This window comes from Bubalus bubalis, chromosome 6, assembly GCF_019923935.1.
Source record: "Bubalus bubalis isolate 160015118507 breed Murrah chromosome 6, NDDB_SH_1, whole genome shotgun sequence".
NCBI lineage: Eukaryota > Metazoa > Chordata > Mammalia > Artiodactyla > Bovidae > Bubalus > Bubalus bubalis.
Genome location: NC_059162.1, coordinates 78,656,003 through 78,678,767, shown reverse-complemented (window position 1 = coordinate 78,678,767; position 22,765 = coordinate 78,656,003). Strand labels below are relative to the sequence as shown.

Here is a 22,765-nt window from a genome sequence, read left to right as displayed (position 1 = left end):
TTCTAGAGCTACATTGGAGAGGTTATAGGGCAAAGCAATTACCCTGTGATGAATAATGCCCAGCTGACAGCAGAAGTCAATTTCAGTTTTTACAAAGATCTCTCTCTTTTTACTTAGCCATTTACCCCCAACCCCAAAGTCTTAATTATCCAGATAATCATCTCAGGTGAAGCTTAAGTCATAGCACATATAATGTAATATAATGAGAATATTTTTATGGCCACCAAAAAGATCTTGATTATACCAGTTTAGGGGGAACCAAATTATCTGTGGTAAAATTAAAATTCCATATTCAATTTTAACTATTGTCAAAATTATTTGAGTATTTCATCTGAACTGCTGTTTAAAATTATCATCATCATCATGTAGTCTTTTTTGGTCATCTTTGGCTTACTCTAAGTGAATAAAGATGCTGTGGCAAATCTCTGAGTTACAGACTTGGAAGTAAGTGTGAAGATATTCTATACTGGAAGTATGTGAAAAGCATGGGCTTTGGAGTCAAAAGATTATGGTTGAAATCCTGTTTCTGTCGTTTATTAGCTACTTGGCCTTGGCCAACTTACTTAACTGCTCTAAGACTTAGTTTTCTTCTCTGTAAAACAGGGATAAAAGTGGTACCTATGTTGCTGAGGTTGCTGTAAAGACTGAGATTATGCATCTGAAGCACTTAGCAAGGCCCCTGATATGTAGGAAAAGTTCAAGAAGTGATCATTTATTCATAGCATCCATTGTTGCTAAGTGTGTAAGTGGCTTCAGTCATATCCAACTCTGTGTGACAGGCTCCTCTGTCCATGGGATTCTCGAGGCAAGAATACTGGAGTGGGTTGCCATGCCCTTCTCCAGGGGATCTTCCCAACCCAAGAATCGAACCCGCATGTCTTTTGTCTCCTGCATTGGCAGGCAGGCTCTCTACCACGAGAGCCACCTAGGAAGCATCCACTCCATCTTTGCAAAAAAAATGTGTCTCTAGTTGTGATCAGCTAAGTGACTGCTGAGTTTTGTTTGCAGCCTCTGAACTTACATAGAGTGGTGATGGGAGAGCCAGTGTTTTGCTTTAGTGTTTGGGGATTAGATGTGTGCCAGTCTACATGCAAATGGTAGAATATCGACTGCATTTAGTAGAGGAAAAGCAAGTAGTCTATATTTGGTTCGTCTTGTTTGGGATGTATTTGTTTATTGTTTTTTCTTAACCATTTTGAAGAAAGCTGTGACTCAAAACTGTCCCAAGTGAACTTCAGAGCTCAGAGAGTTAGATAAGAAACTGTTTCTATGACTTCTCCTTAGCCCAAATTTCCCTCATCCTTTAGGCCAAATGGAATTCCAGAATTACAGAGAAAGATGCAGTCAGGTGGCTCAGTATTGTAGATTATTTTCCTCCCAAGAATTACAGCAAGATGGAATAGATTAAGCAGGAGGTTTACGAGGCAAAGACATTGTCTTTCAAGATGAGAAGAATGTCTAGTGAACTTCTGCCAGCAGCCCAAGTTCAGCTAGATGTGTGAGAGCTGTTTTCTGTAACCACAGCTCGCCTGCATACACTTATTCATTAATTTTTGTTTTAACTTTTATCGCCTCCTGAATTAGAATTGTCTTGCACTTCAGTGAAATGCATCAGAGCCTGAGTTCCTCAGTGGCAAAACAGTCAGATGTTTTGAAAACAGGATGCTTGGGCTCCACATTAGAAAAAGAGGAACGGAAAGAGAAACAGTATAGAAAGGAAGAAAGCAAATAACCTCAGCAGGATCCCCAGCCCAACAACGGCATAAACACTGACCTATCTTCCTGACCTTCACTGTGGCTCAGTTCCTGACCTCGTGTCACCAAAGCCAACCAACGTCATTGGAGGAGGAGAGGAGGAATGGCGCAGCTGCTGTGAGGGTGACTAGAATTTCCTGTCTCCTTCCTGACTGACATACGCAGGCAGAAAAGTACAGAGTTACAACAACAGTGGCTGAGGAGGGACCGACACAGAACAGTCTCAGTGAGGCGGCATTGTGACTGGCAGAGAAGGGGGGGATTTGACTGAGAAGCAGCATTTCTTCTCTAAAATTTTCAGGTGAAAAACATTGAAGGGGTCATTTGTACCCAGCATGTTGAATGCTTTTCAAAAGATGAACAGACTGTGATATGCACAAGGAGCTATATTCAAGCAGTTGGTCACTGATCTAACTTTCCCCCAAAGTCCCCCATTACCTTTCTCTTTCTCAACTAGCTTTGCTCTGGGGCTATTTTATGCGTAGGACAAGATTTGAGCCTTATCTGTGAAAATGGAGGTTCTGCTGTTATAAAGAGAAGACCTGAATAGTATCAGTACTTCTTTACAATGGAGCATCAGGACCCAGCCTTTCAGTAAATATTTGCTAAGGAAGTCTATAAGATGGCAAAGGGAAATAGAGGGACCTTTTTCTTGAAGGGCACCAGAAAGTCTTCTACAGACAGCATCACAGGGGGAATGAGTCCTCTCGGCTATGCAGGTTTATTTTTCTGCTTCTTCAGATGTGGCTGTACTATAGCACCAAATGTGAAGCCAACTAATTGCCTGTGCCCTTGGGTGGGAGGGAATAAAGTCATAGAATTCTACCAGCCTGGAGCCTCCTGGGACCCCAGATGCATGGCTCTGAAATATGACCATGATAGGTTGATTTCCTTACAGTTGGTGAGTCATTCTCTATCTACTTGTATAGTCAATAAGGATGGGAAATCTTGGATCTAGCAGAACTGAAAAAGAATAGACCTTATTGGTCAACAAATTCATCTCACACCTCTGTTAGGAAGATGATAGGCCAATGACCATTTATTGAAAGGGATTAATTCCACTTTGCCCCAAATCAAATGACATGATTAGAAGAGTGCTCCTCTTGGGGCAGGAGGAGTCTTCTTCCTGGACCCTGTGCTTATAGAGAGCCTAGCCTAGTCTTTGTCCACCTATGTTCTGCTCCAGGGGGTGAAGAGGCTGCTGGGTCGAGGGAGCACCTGTGCTACCCCTTCCAGTCTATACTGCATCCACTAGACTCCCACATTTCTGCTCAAATGGCTTTGAACTCACTTCCAGGGTCTATGCAGACCTCTTTCCTGGGTGTGCTGCAGGAAAGCATAACTTTAGGTCCAGAGAGTGGCCAAGAGGCAGCAGTTTGGCTTGAGAGAGTTGTGTGGAAGTTTAGACATGCTGGCTGTCCAAGCAGAGAGTGTACATATCGGGGGGAGGGCCCACATACAAGACCCCTGACGGTACTTGGACATGGAGAAAGAATGGGGTATATGGCAGGTCCACAAGCTAGATCCCCCTGCACTACCATATCCAAGGCATTCAAGATTTCTAAATTCAATCTGATCTTCCATAGGAAGCGATGTCTCTTAAGGTAGGAGTATTGGAGGTAGCTTAGTTTATATTCTTACATATTTAGACTTATGATATGTGACCCCACAAATGTTAGAGATGACATTGGATTAGAGGGCAGAACACAATAAAAATCAGTTCTTATGGCCAAGTGTGAGACTTATATATTGTTTTGATCCAACTTTTCTTTCTTGCTTGCTCAGATGTATGTAAGTACTGGGGGCAACAAAGTGGAAAGAGCCTGGGAATAAGCCATGAGTTTGAGTTCTAGCTCTGTCTTTATTGAGGTGTATTATCTTAAACAATTGAATCATTTTGAATCTTTGCCTTTTCTTAACAACAACAAAAAAATTGTTGGAGAAGACTATCTCCATGGTCTACTTCAGCTCTAGTGTTTATTGATGGAACAATAATAGTAAACAACCAGTCTACTTTTACAAGTGAATATTTGTGTGCAGAGACTGCTAATCTGTCCATACATTCTATCATTAATACTCATAGAAACTTTTTAAATAGGTACTATTCTTATCCCCATTATACAGATGAGTAGAGTGAGGCTTAGAAGTTGAAATAAATTATCTAAGGTAAAGATTAGAACCAGGATTCATACCCAGGGCCATCTGACTCACTACTAATGATCCCAATAGGACAGATAAATATAGAGATATAGAGATATAGAGATACTGAATTACTCTTACAAGAAAATTTTATTGTGGTTTCTGGGAGGTCTTACTCTTCCAACTCTAGCCATCACTGGTGGTAATTCTGATTCAAAATTCTAATCTGCAGATACCATATTCTGGGCTTGTAAAAGTGTTAGTCGCTCAGTCATGTCTGACTCTTGTGACCCATGGATTGTAGCCCACCATGCTCCTATGTCCATGGAATTCTCCAGGCAAGGATACTGGAATGAGTAGCCATTCCCTTCTCCAGGGGATCTTTCTAACCCAGGGATCAAAGCTAGGTCTCCTTTATTGCAGGTGGATTCTTTACCATCTGAACCACCAGGGAAACCCACTGGGCTTGTAGTCCGGCCATTAATAACCTCCAGCTCTTGGCTGGGAAGCAGTGTCTGTTAACATAAAAAAGGGGGAAGAATAACATAGTAATATAAAATGGTTGTAAAGCACCCAGAAAACTGTAAACAATGATATTAAACTAATCTACTGCATCAGCTTGCTAAATTCAAGATCTCTAACATGGCCTAAGAAAGATAGTAAAGTTTTGTTTAAAGGACTTTAGCCTACCCTCTAATTCCCTTTTTACCTACCCTCCCCCAAATAAAAAGAAAATGGAGAGAGGCTATTATTGGTATCTTCAAATTTTTATTATGATTAAAATAGAGCTTCCCTGGTAGCTCAGCTGGTAAAGAATCCACCTGCAATGTGGGAGACCTGGGTTCGATTCCTGGGTTGGGAAGATCCCCTGGAGAAGGGATAGGCTACCCATTCCAGTATTCTTGGGCTTCCCTGGAAAAGGGAATGGCTACCCATTCCAGCAATTGGGGCAGTTTCATCCTATACAATGTCCTTTCAGTGCATGCAGTATGACCATAAAACAGAAGAGCATTGCTTCTGTAGCAATAATTAATACAGAGAAATTTCCTACAAGTAACATGGAGACTGTCTTCTTTGGATTTGTTTTCATTCAAAGATGAAATTGAAATTTAACTTGTTTTTTCTTTATCCAACATTATTTCAGTCATTCTTTCTTTGACAAAATAGAGTTGTATTATTGAGTGTAATTTGGTATTCTACATTCTACTCTTATTAAAACTTAAAGACTTGGAAAGTTGTTTAGTGCTTTGTAATAAATTCAATCTGTAATCTATTTCACTTAATTTATATATTTCTGCATTGATATTTACAGAATTGTTTCCTTCACTGAATTCTAATCCATTAACTTGAATCTTTCTGCTTAACTCACTTGGAAGTCCCCAAGTGAACACATCTCTAAAAAACAAGCAGAAATGTGATGCACCTATTTGCGGGGCAGCAATAGAGAACAGACTTAAGAGCACAGCGGGGGAAGGAGACGGTGGGATGAATTGAGAAAGTAGCATTGACATATACACACTACCGTGTGTAAAATAGACAGCTAGTGGGAATTTGCTGTATGACGCAGGGAGCTCAGCCCGGTGCTCCGTGACACCCTAGAAGGGTGTAATAAAGTGGGAGTTAGGAAGGAGTCTCAAGAGGTAGGGGATATATGTGCGTGTATGGCTGATTCTTGTTGATATCTGGCAGAAACCAATACAACATTGTAAAGCAGTTATCCTCCAATTAAAAATAAATAAATTAAAAAAAAAAAAAAAAACAAGCATAAATGAAGTGAAGGAACATTACCTTTGAGTGGTGTACCTCTGGCTAGCAGATGAGATATTCTCAAAATAGAATAAATAAGCCATTTTAAGGGGAACCTTTCTGTCCATATTAAAAAAATAATAATAATTATATTTAGAGTGCAATTTAAGTCTAGAACACTAGTTTTGTAAAATAGAAGTACACTATGTCAATGGAATAAAGCTCTGTTTTACATCTTTTTATACTTTTTTCTCATCTTTTTTTTTTTCTTTTAGAGTGTACGCCAGTCTAAAAGCTTCCCCAAATCCATACCATTGTTATCTATGAAATAAAAGGCCAAGGGTGGAACTTGCTTTTGTGCTGTTCTCCCAAAACATCTTCCTTCTAAGTAAAAGTATGCTCAGCAAGTCAAGATAGCTCAGCCCTGGAAGCTAGGACTTACCAAACCAGAAGATGCCAGAAAAAACTTGTGCCGTGGCCAGTGGATTTCACACTCCAGAAGGCTCCATGCCAATTGTTTCTGTGCATCTCTGCACATCCCTCCACTTTAGCATTTTTCAGGGACCTGCCAGCCCCTCTCTGTCTTGCCCACTTGTACGTGATGTTTCCCTCAGTTGGTGCCAAGCTGTTTAGTCTCTTGGATATTTTACTGTAACTTCCTTTGTTTGATTTACTTTAAAGTAGCCAAGTATTTCCACAAAGAAAGGGCTGTTACGTTATTTAGAAATGAAGAAGACAGTAAAACTCCTGTTTCTTTTGTTTCTGTTGTGGGAAATGACTGATAATCTTTTTCTCTTTATAAAGTGCCTGATAATTTTTTCTCTCTGTGAAAGTAGAGTTTAAAAGCTATAAATCAGGCAGTTCTACTGATGAATCATATATTTCCTTCAGCTAATTACTTGCCATTTCAAATGCTTCAGAGATTGAAGTTCAGTGAACTTATTGAAAAGAAAATTCATCTCCATGACTCAATTTCATCTTTTTTTTTTAGCTATTCAAAATATGGTCATCTTAAAAATGGTCATTTAAAACTCTCTGTGGTCTAATTCCCTTCACTCTTTACTAACAGTGTAGTGCATAATGTTACAACCCTCAGCAAATTATAAAATTGAAATTTGAGTACAGATGCTAGGAGGTAAAATGATGTATCCAGTTTTAAGAATTTACCTTTAAGACAAGAGGTTTTGGCATTTTATATCTGAAAATTGTAAACAGTTGTTTGGGGCACAGTAAGAAGAGGTATGATAGTTAAATAAAGATGTCTGTCTAACCCTACCACATAGACTGTGTGATAAAACTAATCAGACAGGGTGAAGTGGAGTGTTAATTTGGCAACTATCTACTGTTTTTGGTCAGAATGGATGGTAAAAGTTAATAAACCTAACCAAAAAAGATCTGAATATATTCTTTTTTGTTATAGTCTTTGTGGTTACATTTGACAAAATTGTAGAACTTTGAGCCCAAAAGGGACCCATAAATATCTGTCTGAAGACTTTTTTATAGATGAGGATTATTAAAAACTGAGGATTAAATATCCAATATGCTCCAAAGATCTTTATAAAATGTAAAATACAATCTAAATGAAGAGTAATTTTATTATGGCATGACTTCTCCAGGGTCATCAGGTTAATTAGTGGAAGACTGAGGTACAAATCCAACTTGCTCTTCATCTTCAGCAAAAAGCTGATTAAGCTTAATAAAGACATGGGACATTCCTTCCTTCGTTTTAATTTGCATTGATTTTTAACCTTCTCATTACCTTTCCTGAATAAAAGCTGTCCATGTCTTAATCATTTCAAATAAAGAGAACTAATTTAGTATTCCCGAAACTTTTGTGATCAAAATCTAGCAGGAAATAGTTGGGGCAAGTTACTTTAAATGCCCCTGACATTGGTTGTTTTGTTTTGCTTCTCTTTGTTTTTTGCTATTTCAACTTCTGAATAAATATGAATAATAATATATCTGAATTAATATATCATCAGATAAAAAAATCTCATTAAGGCAACCAGGATTAACATTTTTATTTTCATGTAACTGAAATGGTACCCTACAGATAATTTATTTTCAACTTTTTCAGTTAACATAATCATGTATTTCTTCACTCTTTTCTTAGGTTAGATTCCCATATATGAAATTAATGGATTAAAGGACAATATTTTTAAAACTTCAGATACTCATTTGCTTTTCCACTGATCCCAATGCCAAAGTTTAAGTAGTAAAAACCCTGTGATTTGCATAACTGCCCTCAACTTCTTTCTATTTCTTCCTTTCCTCTCTCTGAAATTGAAGGTGATAAATTGGAGAGTTTTACCAACTGGTGAAAAAATAGTCAATGTTTCGATTTTCTCTGCTGCTTAATAGAGCTATTAGTTTAGGAAGTAGAAATGAAGACAGTTATCTCAGATTAACTCTATCCCTGCAACCCAGAATGTTTCTGCCCAGTGGCCCAAATTATGCAAAGCTCTCTCAACTCAAATATGCTTTCTGGATTCTTGAGTTGTGTTACCAACATCTTGGTGAAGCTATGTTTAACAGTGTTGGCAGCTACATATTTACAAACAGTATTGATGTAATTAATGCATTGTCAACATTTTAAATCAAATAAACCTCATTTATAATAGATAGAGGTACATTTTGATGTGTCTAGGTAGCTCAAGATGAATTTTGATGTTTGTAGATATCTGAGTTAAGCAAATGTTGCAAATATCTTGCAGTAAAACATTGATGAATTTTAAGCTATTAACCTAAATCCTTAAAATGAAAAGATACAGGAAAAAATGAAGGGAAAATGACTTGGGAAGAACTGATCCTCTGGTTTGTAGTAGCCCCACCACCCTATTTGTGGTTTTGCTTTCCACTGTTTCAGTAACCTGTGGTCAACAGCAGTCCAAAAATATTAAATGGAAAATTCCAGAGGTAAACAATTTATAAGTTTTAAATTGTGCACTGTTCTGATTAATGTGGTAAAATCACGCACTGTCCCACTCCACTCACCCAGAGGCACGTGATTCCAACATATCCTGCCTGTAGTCACTTAGTAATCAGGAGGGTCATCCGATCAACTGTTCTGGTATCCCAGTGTTTGTTTTCAAATGGCCTTTATTTTACGTTTCATATATTAATAGCCCCCAAAACACAAGAGTAGTGCTGCTGGCCATTCAATATGCCTAAGACAAGTCATAAAATGTGCTTCCTTTAAGTGAAAAGGTAAAAATTATTGACTTAATAAGGAAAAGAAAAAAAAATTGTATCTGAGATTGCTAAGATCTATTGTAAGAACAAATCTTCTATTGGTGAAATTGTGAAAAAGAGAAGAAAAAATTGTGCAAGTTTTACTCCTCAAGGTGCAAAAGCTATGGCCACAGTGTGTGATAAGTGCTTAATTGAGATGGAGAAAGCACTAAATTTGTACAATATTTTGAGAGACTGCATTCACATAACTTTTATTACATATATTGTTATAATTGTTCTATTTTAGTGTTATTTACTATTGTTAATCTCTAATTGTGCCTAATTGTAAATTAAACTTTATCACTGGTAAAAGAAAAAGCATTGTATGTACAGAGTTCAGTACAGTCTTCAGTTTCATGCATCTACCGGGAGTCTTGGAACATACCCTCCACTAATACAAGGGGACTACTGGATAGTATTTACTAGGGGAAATTATTCCATGCTTAAAATATGCTTAATAGTCTAACCTTAGCTCTTTTGATATTTACTCATTGCTAACCAGGCAGTGGCACCCCACTCCAGTACTCTTGCCTGGAAACTCCCATGGTCAGAGGAGCCTGGTAGGCTGCAGCCCATGGGGTCGCGAAGAGTCGGACACCACTGAGCGACTTCACTTTCACTTTTCACTTTCATGCATTGGAGAAGGAAATGGCACCCACTCCAGTGTTCTTGCCTGGAGAATCCCAGGGACGGAGGAGACTGATGGGCTGCCGTCTATGGGATCTCACAGAGTCGGACACGACCGAAGCGACTTAGCAGCAGCAGCAACCATTACTTATTAAGTAGGACAAAGTGAGCATGTAATGTAGGAAATGAAAATTTCTAACTCTTGGATGAAGAAGAAAGCTTAATGTTTTCACCATTGTTATAGGATATACAGGACTTGAATTTGAAAACTAAAAAAATGTAAAATATTTCATTTCTGTAGGTGAAAGTAGGGAGAAGAGATTATTTAATAGCCAGGATAATCATTTAAGTATAAGAAAAGAACTGACAGAGTTGAAAAATATAGTCTAAAATTTGAGTAGCACTTGTTCACAGCAGTGAACTTCTAACTTCCTCTCTACCCTCTATCTGCTCAATATCAGCAGACCTACTGAAAGTAAGGAAGTTTTATGATAACTTGAAAATGAGGAGATGTAGGCTTTACCCCTCTTTTGGTATTTTGTTGCCTAGAAAACCTCTCTTGGCTCAAATGCATCATAGGTCTTCTTGACTTTCTTTTTTTGAAATCCTGCCTTAGCTACTTTGACTTGAATCAAATTTTCATAGACTATTCTCTTACCTATCTTATCAGTTAATATCATATCTAACATTTTCATTATCTGGGGTGTTATTTATGTCTGTTCCAAACTGTAAGCTCTTGACTCCTGAAATTGTGCTTCAAATTTTTGAGGCTTCACGTTTGCTTCGGGTAGTGGGGCTAAAAATTATTAAGGAGGCATAGCTCTACTTCTGTCTTATGGTCAGAACAGAAGTGAAAAGCAAATGAAGGCTTTGGCCAGTTGATGGTAATTGGTTTGGGGGTGGGTTTCTTTGGAAAAGCTCTCTGCAGTTCTGCTTGATTTGGTCACTTAGGAAATTTGTTGGCTTGAAGAATTTTGATAACTTACCGTGGTTTTAACCAACACTAGGACAGGTAATGACTTCACCAGTGGGCACAGCTCTTTAAAGATGGGACATTTTTTGTTGCATTTTCATAAATTCATGGAACATGCTTAGATTATCCAGGGGTAATGTGTATTTCTGGTATCCTTTTGCACACCAATTTGATTGTGAGAAGCTAGGAACTTTCTGATGGGTCACTAATGAGATGGACTCCAACTCCTGCTGTAATAGCCCAGAAGGATCAGTTTCACTGGTCAGATGCTACCCATCTACCAAAATGAAAGGGCACAGTGCCTTCCCTCTCTCAGCTCCTGTCCATTGTGATCGCTGATACTGGCTCCGTTCTGTAATTGGTCAGAATAATTTAGCTAGATCTGCATTTATTGATGCAATGGATATGTTTTTTTGATGAGGACCAGTACATTACTTGTGTTCTTGACAAGATGAACTGCCACAGAATTTTTTCCTGCTGCATTGTAACACACTTAGGATCCAGTTACACAACATTTATTTGCATCTTCCTTACCAATTGCATGGGAGCTTCCCTGACCATATCTCAAGATTAATCAGTGTTGTTTTTCAAGCACTTTATAATCAGTATAATCTAATTTCAGGGCATTCATTTTGTTTTGCTTGCAATACTTAAAAATACTCCTTTACTAGTAATCTTTTATGTGTTTGAGGCATTAAAGTAAGGTCATAGTTGAATGCTATAATCGTAAAATAGGAGAACTTTGCCAAAAATAAACAAACAAAACATGACTCCGGGGCCAGAATGGATTCTCTTTATTTTTAGAGTAAGATAAATATATTGAGTAAAAAAAATGAGCTTTTTTATAAAGGTAATGAATAAGGCGGTGATATTAGTAAGTAATAATTCAAAGAGAGATTTTTCTTCTTTGACCACTTCTTTTCAAATCTAACAGTGTGAGCCAGGACTGCACTTTCCCAAGAACTCTGGTTCTGCCTGAGTGAACATTAATTATGGGGCCATGTAGAGATTTTTAAGGACCATGTCTTCACTTACAGCTTATTTGCTCTTAAATCTTCCTGAGGTACCAGGATAGAGCATTACATAAGGATCCATTCTGTTTAAGTGTATAGCTGTTTGTTATTTTTGTGTTATCAGATCCAAGATAGCATGGTAAGGAAAGCTATCTGAAGAGCACTTTGCTTCTTACACAGCACTCTCATCTATGTTGTCTCATCTGATGATCACCAAGAAGAAAGTATTATTATATCTCCATATTCAATGTGAAACCAAGATGCAAGCTGATGTGTCTAAGATCCTCAGACACTAAATCATGATGCTTTGAATCAAATCTATTCTCTTTGCTTCAAAGTCAAATGACTTAAAAATAATAATTAAAGGGAAATTCACAAGGTAATTTATTTTATTTTTCTATGACTTGCTAACAAAACATATAATCAAAGAATTTTAAAGTTAGCATTCAACCAATCCTCATTATTATTCAGACCTCAGCTTAGATGGTATCTCTTTAGAGAGGCCATTTTTATTGTGATTATCCTAACTCAGTAGCTTATTTGTTTTACAATTTGCTGTCAGAATTTATGATTTTTTACTTTTGTTGTTGTTGTTATAGAACTTCTTCTTCTTTTCTTTTTTTTTTTACTAATCCCCTCTCTTTGACTCTAATGTTATTGGTGACATGAATTGTTTCTACCTAATTCATTACTTGGAGAAGGACATGGCAACCCACTCCAGTGTTCTTGCCTGGAGAATCCCAGGGACGGGGGAGCCTGGTGGGCTGCCATCTATGGGGTCGCACAGAGTCGGACACAACTGAAGCGACTTAGCAACAGCAGCAGCAGTTCATTACTATAGATCTGGCGTTTGGAATAGCTCTAGGCATGTGGTAGGCATTCAAGTAAATATTTGTTGGATCAATTGCATGAAGGCTGGGCTGGCTTGATGGCTCAGGCGGTAAGAATCTGCCCGCAATGTGGGGGACCCAGGTTCGATTCCTGGGTTGAGAAGATCCCTTAGAGAAGGGAATGGCTACCCACTCCAGTATTCTTATTGGAAAAATTCCATGGAGAGAAGAGCCTGGTGAGCTACAGTACATGGGGTCCCAAAGAGTTGGGCATGGCTGAGCGACTAAAACTTTCACACACTTGGAAACTTAATTTGTTGAGAACCAGCTATATTATTTGTAGCAAATCTATTAGAATCCAAGAATTCTGTTTCCTGTTGCACTATACCATGCTACACATAGGTGCTTCCTATAAGCAAAACTAGTTTTCCTAATTGTTAGCTTTGTTAAGAGGTCCCCATCTGCTTCACAGTGACTCTTCAAAGTACCCTCAGAAGCAGGAAAAGTTTGTACAGGAGCCTTCTCCCAAATCAATCAGATAATAGAGAACAAACTCTTAGAAATATATGCTCTTTCTTTGTAAGCAGAAATATGAAGCACGTTTTTGTTGTTTGGTTTGACACTGGAGTATACAGCTTATTTTTCTCTTGGAAAATCTGCATTCTGTGGACAAGAATATGAAGTCTACGGAGACTGACAATAGTCATTTCACACTCAGTTGGGAGCATGGATGTGAATACATGTAGTGTCTAAAATACAGCATATCTGCTGTGTCTGAAGCATAGCAGCTTAGTCCTTACGCCATTATTGGTTGTACTTTTTCCTGACATATTGCTGATATTCCTCTCATCCCTACCCTGGCCATATATTCAATTCAGATGTGCTACTGGATTGACCTCAACTGTGGAAATCTGAATAAAATCCATATTTAGTGCAGTTATCACCTTATATCAGGCAGTCAGTCTGTGGCCATTCATGGCTTCTCTTTAATACAAGATAACTTCTGAAGTCTCTTAATTTCACTAAATTGGCTAAGTCATGAAATCATGAAAGGCTAGATTTGAAACAGCTAGACATCTCCAAAATAAACTTTCTAAAGGTATGGCTTTACACAAGGCCATGTTGAATTACAGCTTCATCTGACGGGCTTCGTCTATCTTTCTGGCAATTCTGGTTTGCACTCCTTAGACTAGTGAATAATCTAAATGTCAACCAGCAAGCCAGAACTTCTATGAGTAACTCATGGGTCACATAATCTGTATGACATAGCACTGCATCACACCTGCAGCAGCATATCAGGGGAATTCTCTAGTTAATTTCTTGTCAACAATGAAAGGAGTTTAGGTGCTGAAGAGCCAACTGAAACCTCCACCCAGATGCAAATCAAGTGAAAAAGATGCCAGGAGCTCAGATTATTTTAAAATCCAGAGACAAAATTCAGTTTGAAGTGCAAATTCTACAAAGGTCTCATACACTTTGGAAACGACTGTATATATAATTTTCCAACCTTCTCATTTTAAAGGTAGAAGAACAGTCTCCAAGAAGCTCAACAACTTGCCAAGTTTCTCAGTCTAAGTTACGATATAGCATTTTATTTTCAGACCTAGTTGGATACTCAGCTCATCCTATGTCATGGTATTATGATGTTGAGTCTATTGTTAGAGTCTTATTTATGCTGTTAGACCCCACTGGTAAAGCCATCCTATAATCAGAACCCTTTCTACTTCATGTATAATCTATGCATCCAACCCTGAACCTATTTTTATAAGCCTTTCATGCTCCAACAAACTTAAACATCTGGGAGTGCACTGTATGGATACTTGTTCAAAGTATCCATCCATCTCTTACAAATTTTAGTAGCTAATAACAGGAAAGACAAAATGTAAAACAAGTTGACTATCTTTTTTTGAAGATAAATTACTTAAGACAATTCATCCTTTAAGGTTTAAAAATATACTCAAATCTCTAATCTATGGCAGATTCTTCTCAATTTGAAAATACATATTCTAGTATAGGAATTGTCAAAATACTAAAACAGATAGCATATATTTATTCAAGGAAGAAAAGGATATTTCAGTGTCATCTGGGGATTTTCTTTCTTTATTTGATGGTCCCTAGGAGGAAATGGCAACCCACTCCACTGTTCTTGCCTGGAGAATCCCAGGGACGGCAGAGCCTGGTGGGCTGCCGTCTATGGGATTGCATAGAGTCAGACATAACTGAAGCGACTTAGCAACAGCAGCAGACTTAATCTTGAAAATTTCCATACTAGGGGGTTGTCCCAAACCTGGGAAGTACTGATTCCCAGGGCAAGTTTTGAAGTATCCTGTTGTCTTTTATCTCAAAGGGCATATGACAATTGGTAGCAGAAATCAATATCATTAACATTAAACACAATATGTGCCACATAATGTGTTTAAAATAGGTATAGTAGTAATCTCAAAAATCAGCTATGGTAGCTTTTTATGGCTGCAAAAATACTGAATATTTTCATAAGGTAATATTTAATACAGGATTTTAAACAACACAGAGGACATAAAAAGATAAAACTGGAAATCAGTTCTTAAAGCGAGTCATGACCAGTCCTTATGGGGATGATTTTCTTGTTCTGGGGTATTGCTTTCAAGTTAAATATGAAGGCCTTCAAGCATAGATCATGCTTTCCACTAGTCAAGAGAGGGCATTAGACTGAACTGTTCATGGGTCTGATCCATGGTAAGATTTCTAATTTTAAAAATGTAACAAGTTGTAGAACCTCTGGCTGTGAAATGGTTCATAAGAAACCTTGGTTATCTACTTTGGAATCATATTAACATCCCATGGCCTTAGAACTAGTTTTAGAAGCTTGAGGTTAAATATTAATCATCTTGCACAGAAAAAGTGATAGAAGGCTTAAATGTAAAAGCAAATGAGTAATAGTGTACCTGATTACTCAATTTTTTTTTCAATTGCTACAATGATTTTTATGATCTGTAAAAATAAATAAATAAATAAAGCCTATGCTGTATTTAGTTATCAGGCCAGCATCCCAAATCTGCCATAGCCCCTTTTTTTTGGTGGGGTTGGGGGTCTGTCACTATTAACAACCAGATTAAAAGGGAAAATTCAAGTACATAAATTGAAATTATGAAGCAGGTGTTTCTTATCAGTAACCGTTGCAGGTGTTTCTTATCAGAAGGAAAGACTTCTATCAAAAAGAACAAGCTTGTATATTTTAAATTATCTAAGAATATACTATACTTCCAAACCTGACACGTTATCAGTGTTATGACTTTAAAATCCAATGTCTTTAAGAGATATTTGGGACATGTAATATCTGGTACATATTTATACTAAAAAGAAACATTTGTTGTTTATCTGAAATTTAAATTTAACTCAGTATCTTGAATATTTATTTACTAAACCTAGAAACCCTACATATATGAAAACATATATATGCCCACATACTATATTTATAAGCTATAAACTATAGTTATATAATTTATAGTTAAATGCATATAAGTTATAGTTAAATGCATAGTGAAAATATGTCTTTAGATATAAAAATAGTGTCTTTTGTCTATTTAATTGTGTCATTGAGCTACTCTCAGAGTTAGGGGAATGTTAGTTTATGAAACATTTCTCTAAATATTTTTATGAGGAATCCTTTAGGCCTAGGAAAAGTCAGTTTTTTAGCGTGCCGATAATATGTGCCAAATCTCCTCTTGAAAAGTTTTTAGAAAATCTAAAAAAAAAAAAAGCAGCAAAGAGTATAGATAAACAAATGGGTAAGAGGAAACAACTAATGATTTTGAGAACTGTTCAAGACCTAGTATCAAGTTGTGGAGCAATTATATTCAAAGTTATATTTAAATTCTTTTGATGTTTTTCAGTTCTACATATGAAAGTGCCGAAAGTGCCGATGGTTTGTCTCTACCTTGACTTTTAAAATATCACTTGAACAGATACTAGTCCTCTAACCAGCAAATGGAATTTACTCCATTTTAGCTTCATCCTAAATGCCAGTGTTTTGTTACAGAATTATGGTAGAGGTTTCCATGATTGTTTTTCATTGCATACTTATTTAGTGTGGATTATGATGTTACTGTACAGTTAAGAGAATCTCTCAATTCTAATATGTTTAAATGTTTTTCTTTCTGATCTGGCACATGGACAGTAAGAACGATTTAGCTATATTCCTTGGAGCCCCAGGCATTTACTCCAGGTATTAATACAGCAGTATGTATGCTAGAATGCCCAATCATGGAATTGTCAACTTAAAAAAAAAAAAAAGCACAACATGAAAGATGTGAGTTAAGTTTTATTTGACACTAAATGCGGACCGCACCCAGGGAGACAGTACTTCAGATAGCTCTGGGAAACTGCTTCAAAGAAGCAGCCGGAAAGGTCAGGATATATATATGATTTTGGTGAAGGGGGAATACATGCAATTGAGCACATATTTTTCTGGAAAGTTTCTGCTTATTCCATGAAGTTTTCTGCTAGTCACAAGAAGCAGTCCTCACTATGAAGGATTTTGGTGCTTTTATAGATATGAGGAGATACAAGAATTGGGCTCATAAAATCAGCTCCTAAAAATCTTTAACCATCTGAAGACCTGTCCTGCCAAGCTTCCCCTAAGCACAGAGTGCCTCATTTCTGCTGTCACCCTGAACTCCCTTTAGGGGGTATTGAAGGTCACCAGCTGCGGCAGCATGTGATTTAATCCTGTAGAGGTAGATGGCAAGTGCCAATTTGTAGTTGACAGAACTATATAGTCTCTAGTTAAGTAGATATTAATGGACAATGGCAGATTATTCCTTTCTTAACCCCATTACCAACTCACTCAGTTCAATTCCATTTGCCTCTTAAATAGGACAAACATGTCATCAAAGAAATTGGACAGCAAGTTTCAAACAGCTAATAGAGTTCATAGGGAAAGACTAAAGGACCCAAGAGATGAGATGCACATTGTCAGATAATCTGAAATGCTAAGAACTGTGAAAACTGTGAGTTTATAAAGGGTTTTAGAAAAAGTACACTGTATTCCCATTTTTATTGTTGTTTTTTAAATCAGATTTTGCAAAGAAAAGTGTAAGTGTTTAGGAATCAGGTCCTTCATTTCTTTGGGTCTTCTTCATTTTTTCTCATGTAAAATTAGGAATATGGAAGACGCAATTTTTTTTTTTAATCAAAAAGAACCTGAGAAATTCACCATTTTACAACTACAGGAATTGAGCACCAAGAATTTCATTCATCTTTACCCAAGATCATACATCTGGCCAGTGCCAGAACTAAAAGACGAGCTCATCTTACTTCCATTTCTTGCTAAACTGGGCCACCACGGTTTCAACTTCCTTCTGCTGCTACTAGCATTCTGTGATTTCAGGCAGAATGTTAAGCCTCTTCACTTTTCCCGATGCCCGGGAATTCTCATTAAGTTATGACTAACAAAGTGTAAAATATGAGTCAAAATTTAGTCCCTAATAAAGTCATTGTGACTTTAATGACTTTGGCAGTTGTTTCATACTGCAAAAACAGGAAGATCTCACACAATAAGGCGCCTGTCTCACAGATGGGCTCCTGCGCAGACGGCCACCCACAAGGGTGACTTCGGGGGCTGTCTTCCTCTCCAGAGAACCTTTTTTTCATCTGTACAATTTCATCTACTTAATCTTAAGGTTGTCAATGAGAGCAAAGTACCTGGTTTATCTAGTCTTTGATAGGCTGAAGAGTATTTTTGATCACTAAAAACTCACTCTTAAGTGATTTCTAGGTCCCCCTAACAAGCTCAGATTAGTTTTAAAAGTAACCCTCTTATATGCTTGATACTAGCCTCTTGTATTATTACTCTTCTAGATGGTTTTATACTCAGAAATATAGAATTACCAAGTTTTAGAACAGGATGAATTTCTGAGATCATTCTAATCCTGCCTTCCTGTGTGATCAATTTAAGAACTATTCAAGAGAGTTTCTAACCTGCCTGTAGATCTTTACACAAAGTCCAAACTAGTCCTCCGATGAGAAATATAGTAAAATGATGAAGTGTTCCATCCCTTAAGGAGAAATTGGCTTGGAAACAAATATTCTTTGTATGTAGCATTGAAGCTAAAGAAAAATTGAAGCCATAAAACCAAATGTTTACATCAAGTGTTAACTGAATTTCAGCTTTTGCTTGTCTATATATTTTAAATAACTTCCCATTATAAAGCCATCCTACTCAAAAAAAAAAATTCATGTATGATTTTACAGAGATGGTATATACTAGGCAAACAATATCGAATCATTTAAATTGAGAATGCTATCTTTTTCTTTTCCCAAAAATATCACTGTAATCTCTGGCAGTGTTCATGAATCTAGCGTTGGGTGTAAACTTAAGGAAGCATTGGAGGAATTTGGATTACTAAGGGTTCATTCACAAACTTTGCTTGTCTGTGTTGAAAAGAGGCTTTGCCATTTCCTCTGGGACCTTATTTCTAGGTGAGCTCTAACAGGGTTTTCTTGTGAAGGCAGATTCTTAACAGAATAGGATCTGTGTACCTTAAGTTGTAGAGACACATTTATCTTTGAAATAGTGTGCTTCTGTTTGTGGATTTCTCTATTCCATTTGTTAAAGTAAATAATGTCTAATTCCCTTTCAATCTTGTAGCTCCTGGGGCCACAGTGTCCCTAAGGAACTATTTATCTTCTTATCTGGACTGAACAACCAACTTGATAAGGAGACAGGGAGACTCCAAGGGTCTTGGGATATAAAACTCTGGAGGGAGAATAACCACTTCTCTTCCTTTGTTGGTGACTTGTTCTTAAGGACTGAAGCATTTCCGATTTGGGTTGTTTTTCTCAGTAATGTTAAGAGAGTTTTGTTTTCTGGGAAATTTTGGTTGCTGGTAAACCAAGCTGCTGTCCAGACTGTAGGAGGCAGCCACAAAATGCATCATAGACTCTTGACAGGTTTGGGCTGAGATCCTAAAATCATGCATCACTCTCATTTTGTATAAAGAGCTAAGGTGACTTCACCAGACTGCTATCTGTTATCAAGAGCTCAGAATGAAAATCTAGATTCATCTACTATATCATAGCTGCCTCTGGCTCAACAGAAACAACTCCCATCTGGGAATCAGATGCTGAAAATCCCACTAAGCTAAGCTCCCTAACTCTCTTCCCAGCCTAAACCCCAAACATAAGCTATTCCGTTCCTTGGTGTGTCTCATCACGCAGTCCAGCTTTTATCATACTCTGCATTACTAGAATGTAAAAGATACCCCCTGTCTGCTCCTCCGTGGCAATGTCTGCCTTAATTTGTACCCAGCTCAATATAAATGGGCCATTCATAAATGCTTTTTGATGAGAGCAGTGATTGCCTTTAGTCAAACCCTTCCTTAGGAAGGAGAAAAACCAAAGACTATTGCTAAGCAATATTTAAAGGACATGGTCAGTTTCTGAGTGACCTCCATCCGCATACTTCATCATGTTGCATGTTTTATGTTTGCCTTAAGATGACATTGGGTTTTGGTGGCACCGTCATGCCCTTAGCAAAATGCTCATGTTGCTTGTTGTTTAGTCACTAAGTCTTGTCCAATTCTTTTGTGACCCCATGGACTGTATCCTGCCAGGCTCCTCTATACATGGGATTTCCCAGGCAAGAATATTGGAGTGGATGGCCATTTCCTTCTCCAAGAGATCTTCCAGACAAGGGACCCAACCTGTATCTCCTGCACTGGAGGTGGATTCTTTCCCTGCACTGAGCCACCAGGGAAGCCCTAAAGGCTCATTGAAGAACTAATTTAGGCATGAGAAGGAGAAAGGCAGTTTTCACCTGTTACTTACATGAGTTCCCTGACCCTTCTGTGAGCTCTGCAAGAAAGGTGAGGAGTCTGGTTTATTCTCAGCTCTATATCTTAGAGCCACCTCCCTGTTCCCATGCTGGGACTGATTGACACTGTATAGCAACAGGATCCTCTGGCAATGAGAGGAAATAGGAAAAACATAAGAAGCAAAGTCTTTCCTAGTCTATTATGATTGAATTTCTACCTGCTCTTATATTCTGAACTGAGGGGCCAATTTGGCCAATAAAGAGTTGGCCCCACCCTCACCTGACAGTTAACTGCGGTGGTTAAGGAAGAGGCCCTAATATATCTGATTATTTCTACTAGGGTGAAAATGATTAAAAGCATGAAAAGTGTTTTTTGTTTGTTTGTTTGGAGGAGTTTTTGTTTTTGTGTTTTTACTGCTATATCCTCAATGTGTTGCTTGGCATGTCTCGGGTGTCCATCAAATATTTATAAAATACATGGGATGAAACAACATTATTCAACTAGTATGAACCTGACTGATGCCAAGATCTTCTGAAGTTTTTTTCCAAGAGATTAAAGGAACCAAAATGAAGATGACTGCGTGAATGTTGCGTTTGGCTAAGTCTAGCGCATAGACATAATTAAAGATATCATCTGTCTCTATGTTTTCTACAAGATATTTTTTGCAATGCTCCTAGTAAAGTTTGTTTCTTTGCCAAAATTCAGCTGATCCATCAGAGCACAGAAACCTGTCTTTTTCAGTTTCTAATTCTTTAGTGTAAGTGCCTATCTTTTGAGAACTGAAAATGAGAGGCTATTATGATTGAGTAGTTATGTCTTAAAAAATAAAGAACTTGGAACTTACACCTGGAAGTTCTGATTCACCTGGAGTTCAAATTGCAGAGTGGTTCAATAAGTAAAACACACTAGCTCAGATGATTAATTCAGAGATTTCTGGTGAGTGTCACTAACATTTGTATCATGAGAGGGAAGACCCAAACATCCACCAGCAGGGTTCCCCAGAAAGAGGGTGATGGTACATGCCTCTTTGAGGACAGTTCCTAGAGCGGTGAGCCAGAGGACCACAATACTGACTTGCATTGGCTTCACCTCGAAAAGCTTGGTATCCTGGGCACAGGTAGTGGTGTGAAGTGGGCCTGGATGCTTGACGTGAAGCCATGGCCAGTGCAGGATGCTCATTTGAAAGGGGAATGCCTCACAGGAAAGAGAGCCAATTGCAATTGCGTGCAGGGGCTGTTGCCATGGTGCTTCGCTGTTCCTTTAACATGCTGTACTTGAACTGGAAGTCCAGGGGTAGGGTAATGGAGGAGGGAGGAGGGGAGTAGGATGGCTTGGGTGGGGAATCCCACTGCAGAGCTCTAGTCTCTGACTTTCTTCATGCCTGTGATCTTTCTAAAGCTGACAAGGTAAGAGAGAGAGAGCAAGAAAGAGACACTATAGGAAAGAATTCCTCAACATGCTCCATATTGCAAAAACAAAACAAAATAAAGATTAATTTAACTCTTAAATATTTTTTTCATGAATTAGAAGATGTAACACTGAAATACCGAAACAGCACAGTCATTTATAACCCTGAATAATTCTCCATTCATGCAGCAAATGATAGCTTGTATTTCCTAACACACTCCAGATCCTAAATGGAAAGGTTAAATGTGTTTAATTCATTTGTCGAATGCAGTCTCATGTGCATATTAATGAGCTGATGGAGGACAGAGAATTGCATTCTGTGTACGAAGAACTTTTAAAATTAAATAGATTAATTCCCAATCATTTCATTGTGAAAGAAGTCTAAATGCCCTGGCCTGCCATTGGTGTGCAAAAAATCCCCCGAAAAGCTAGCTTAAAAAAATATTCTTGTATTCTGAAAGTCTAATTTGAAAAACAGCCACAGTTTTAACTTTTTCAATGTTCAGAAAATAATAAAACACACCATCACCTGGAAACCCTTAAATCAGCTTAGCTCTGTGCAAAGGCTGTGTCTGCGATATCCGGATCTCCGCAGTGGAGAGGGTTAAAATCACCTAGATGAAATGGGGGAGGGTACAGACTTCGGATTCCTTAAATATTCATGGGGCTTCCTCCATTTTAATCTTCTCCTTTTAAAAAGATGGCTGTGTTTCCCAGCCTGGTATCCCCTCAGGAAAGAAGAATTGTTCCTTCCTTGCAGAGTTCAGCTGAGCAGGACTAATCTAGAGTGGAAACCCCTTCGGCCACCAGGACTATTCATAATTCATAAGTGTTGCAAACCAGCCAGCTGAATGCATTTGGACAGGCTCTTGCTCCTTCGTGCAATTCCTGATTTCATTACTCTCTCTGCCAGGAAAGAAGCAGGGAGCACAGGCGAAGATGGGCTTTGTTTGGATTAGGAAATGCCCTAAATTTTGGAGGCTTTGTCTTTCATAAGTTTTGATTATTTCACCACTGAATCTGCAAGGCTTTCCCGATCCTGTTGGGGACTGCTCTCAGAACTGTGAATTCTTTCAAAGAGATTTGTGGATTGTGGCAAGGATTGCTTTCCAAAATGCCTGAGGCAAACTATTTGTTATCTGTATCTTGGGGTTACATCAAGGTGGGTTAATTTGATTCCATTATCTTTGGTAGCATGTGAAACCTTTACAGCTGTATGTTTTCTGTGAAGTAGAAAAGCCTCTGTAATGA

General features: G+C 38.0%; 1 protein-coding gene across 6 annotated transcripts in view; it reads left to right on the top strand.

Moving 5' to 3' along the window:
• The window catches only part of PDE4B (phosphodiesterase 4B), a 544,019-nt gene that overhangs the window by 501,667 nt on the left and 19,587 nt on the right, over window positions 1-22,765 (top strand). The window contains exon 1 of one of the 6 annotated variants that reach the window (XM_044944887.2): window positions 19,986-20,158. The exons of 4 other annotated variants lie outside the window; for them this stretch is intronic. In XM_044944887.2, coding sequence (XP_044800822.1) covers window positions 20,084-20,158 — 75 coding nt within the window. In that variant the 5' untranslated portion in view covers window positions 19,986-20,083. Of the gene's footprint in view, window positions 1-19,985; window positions 20,159-20,187; window positions 22,677-22,765 lie in introns of those variants that run through there. One more of the 6 variants, XM_025288535.3, reaches the window with a different exon arrangement.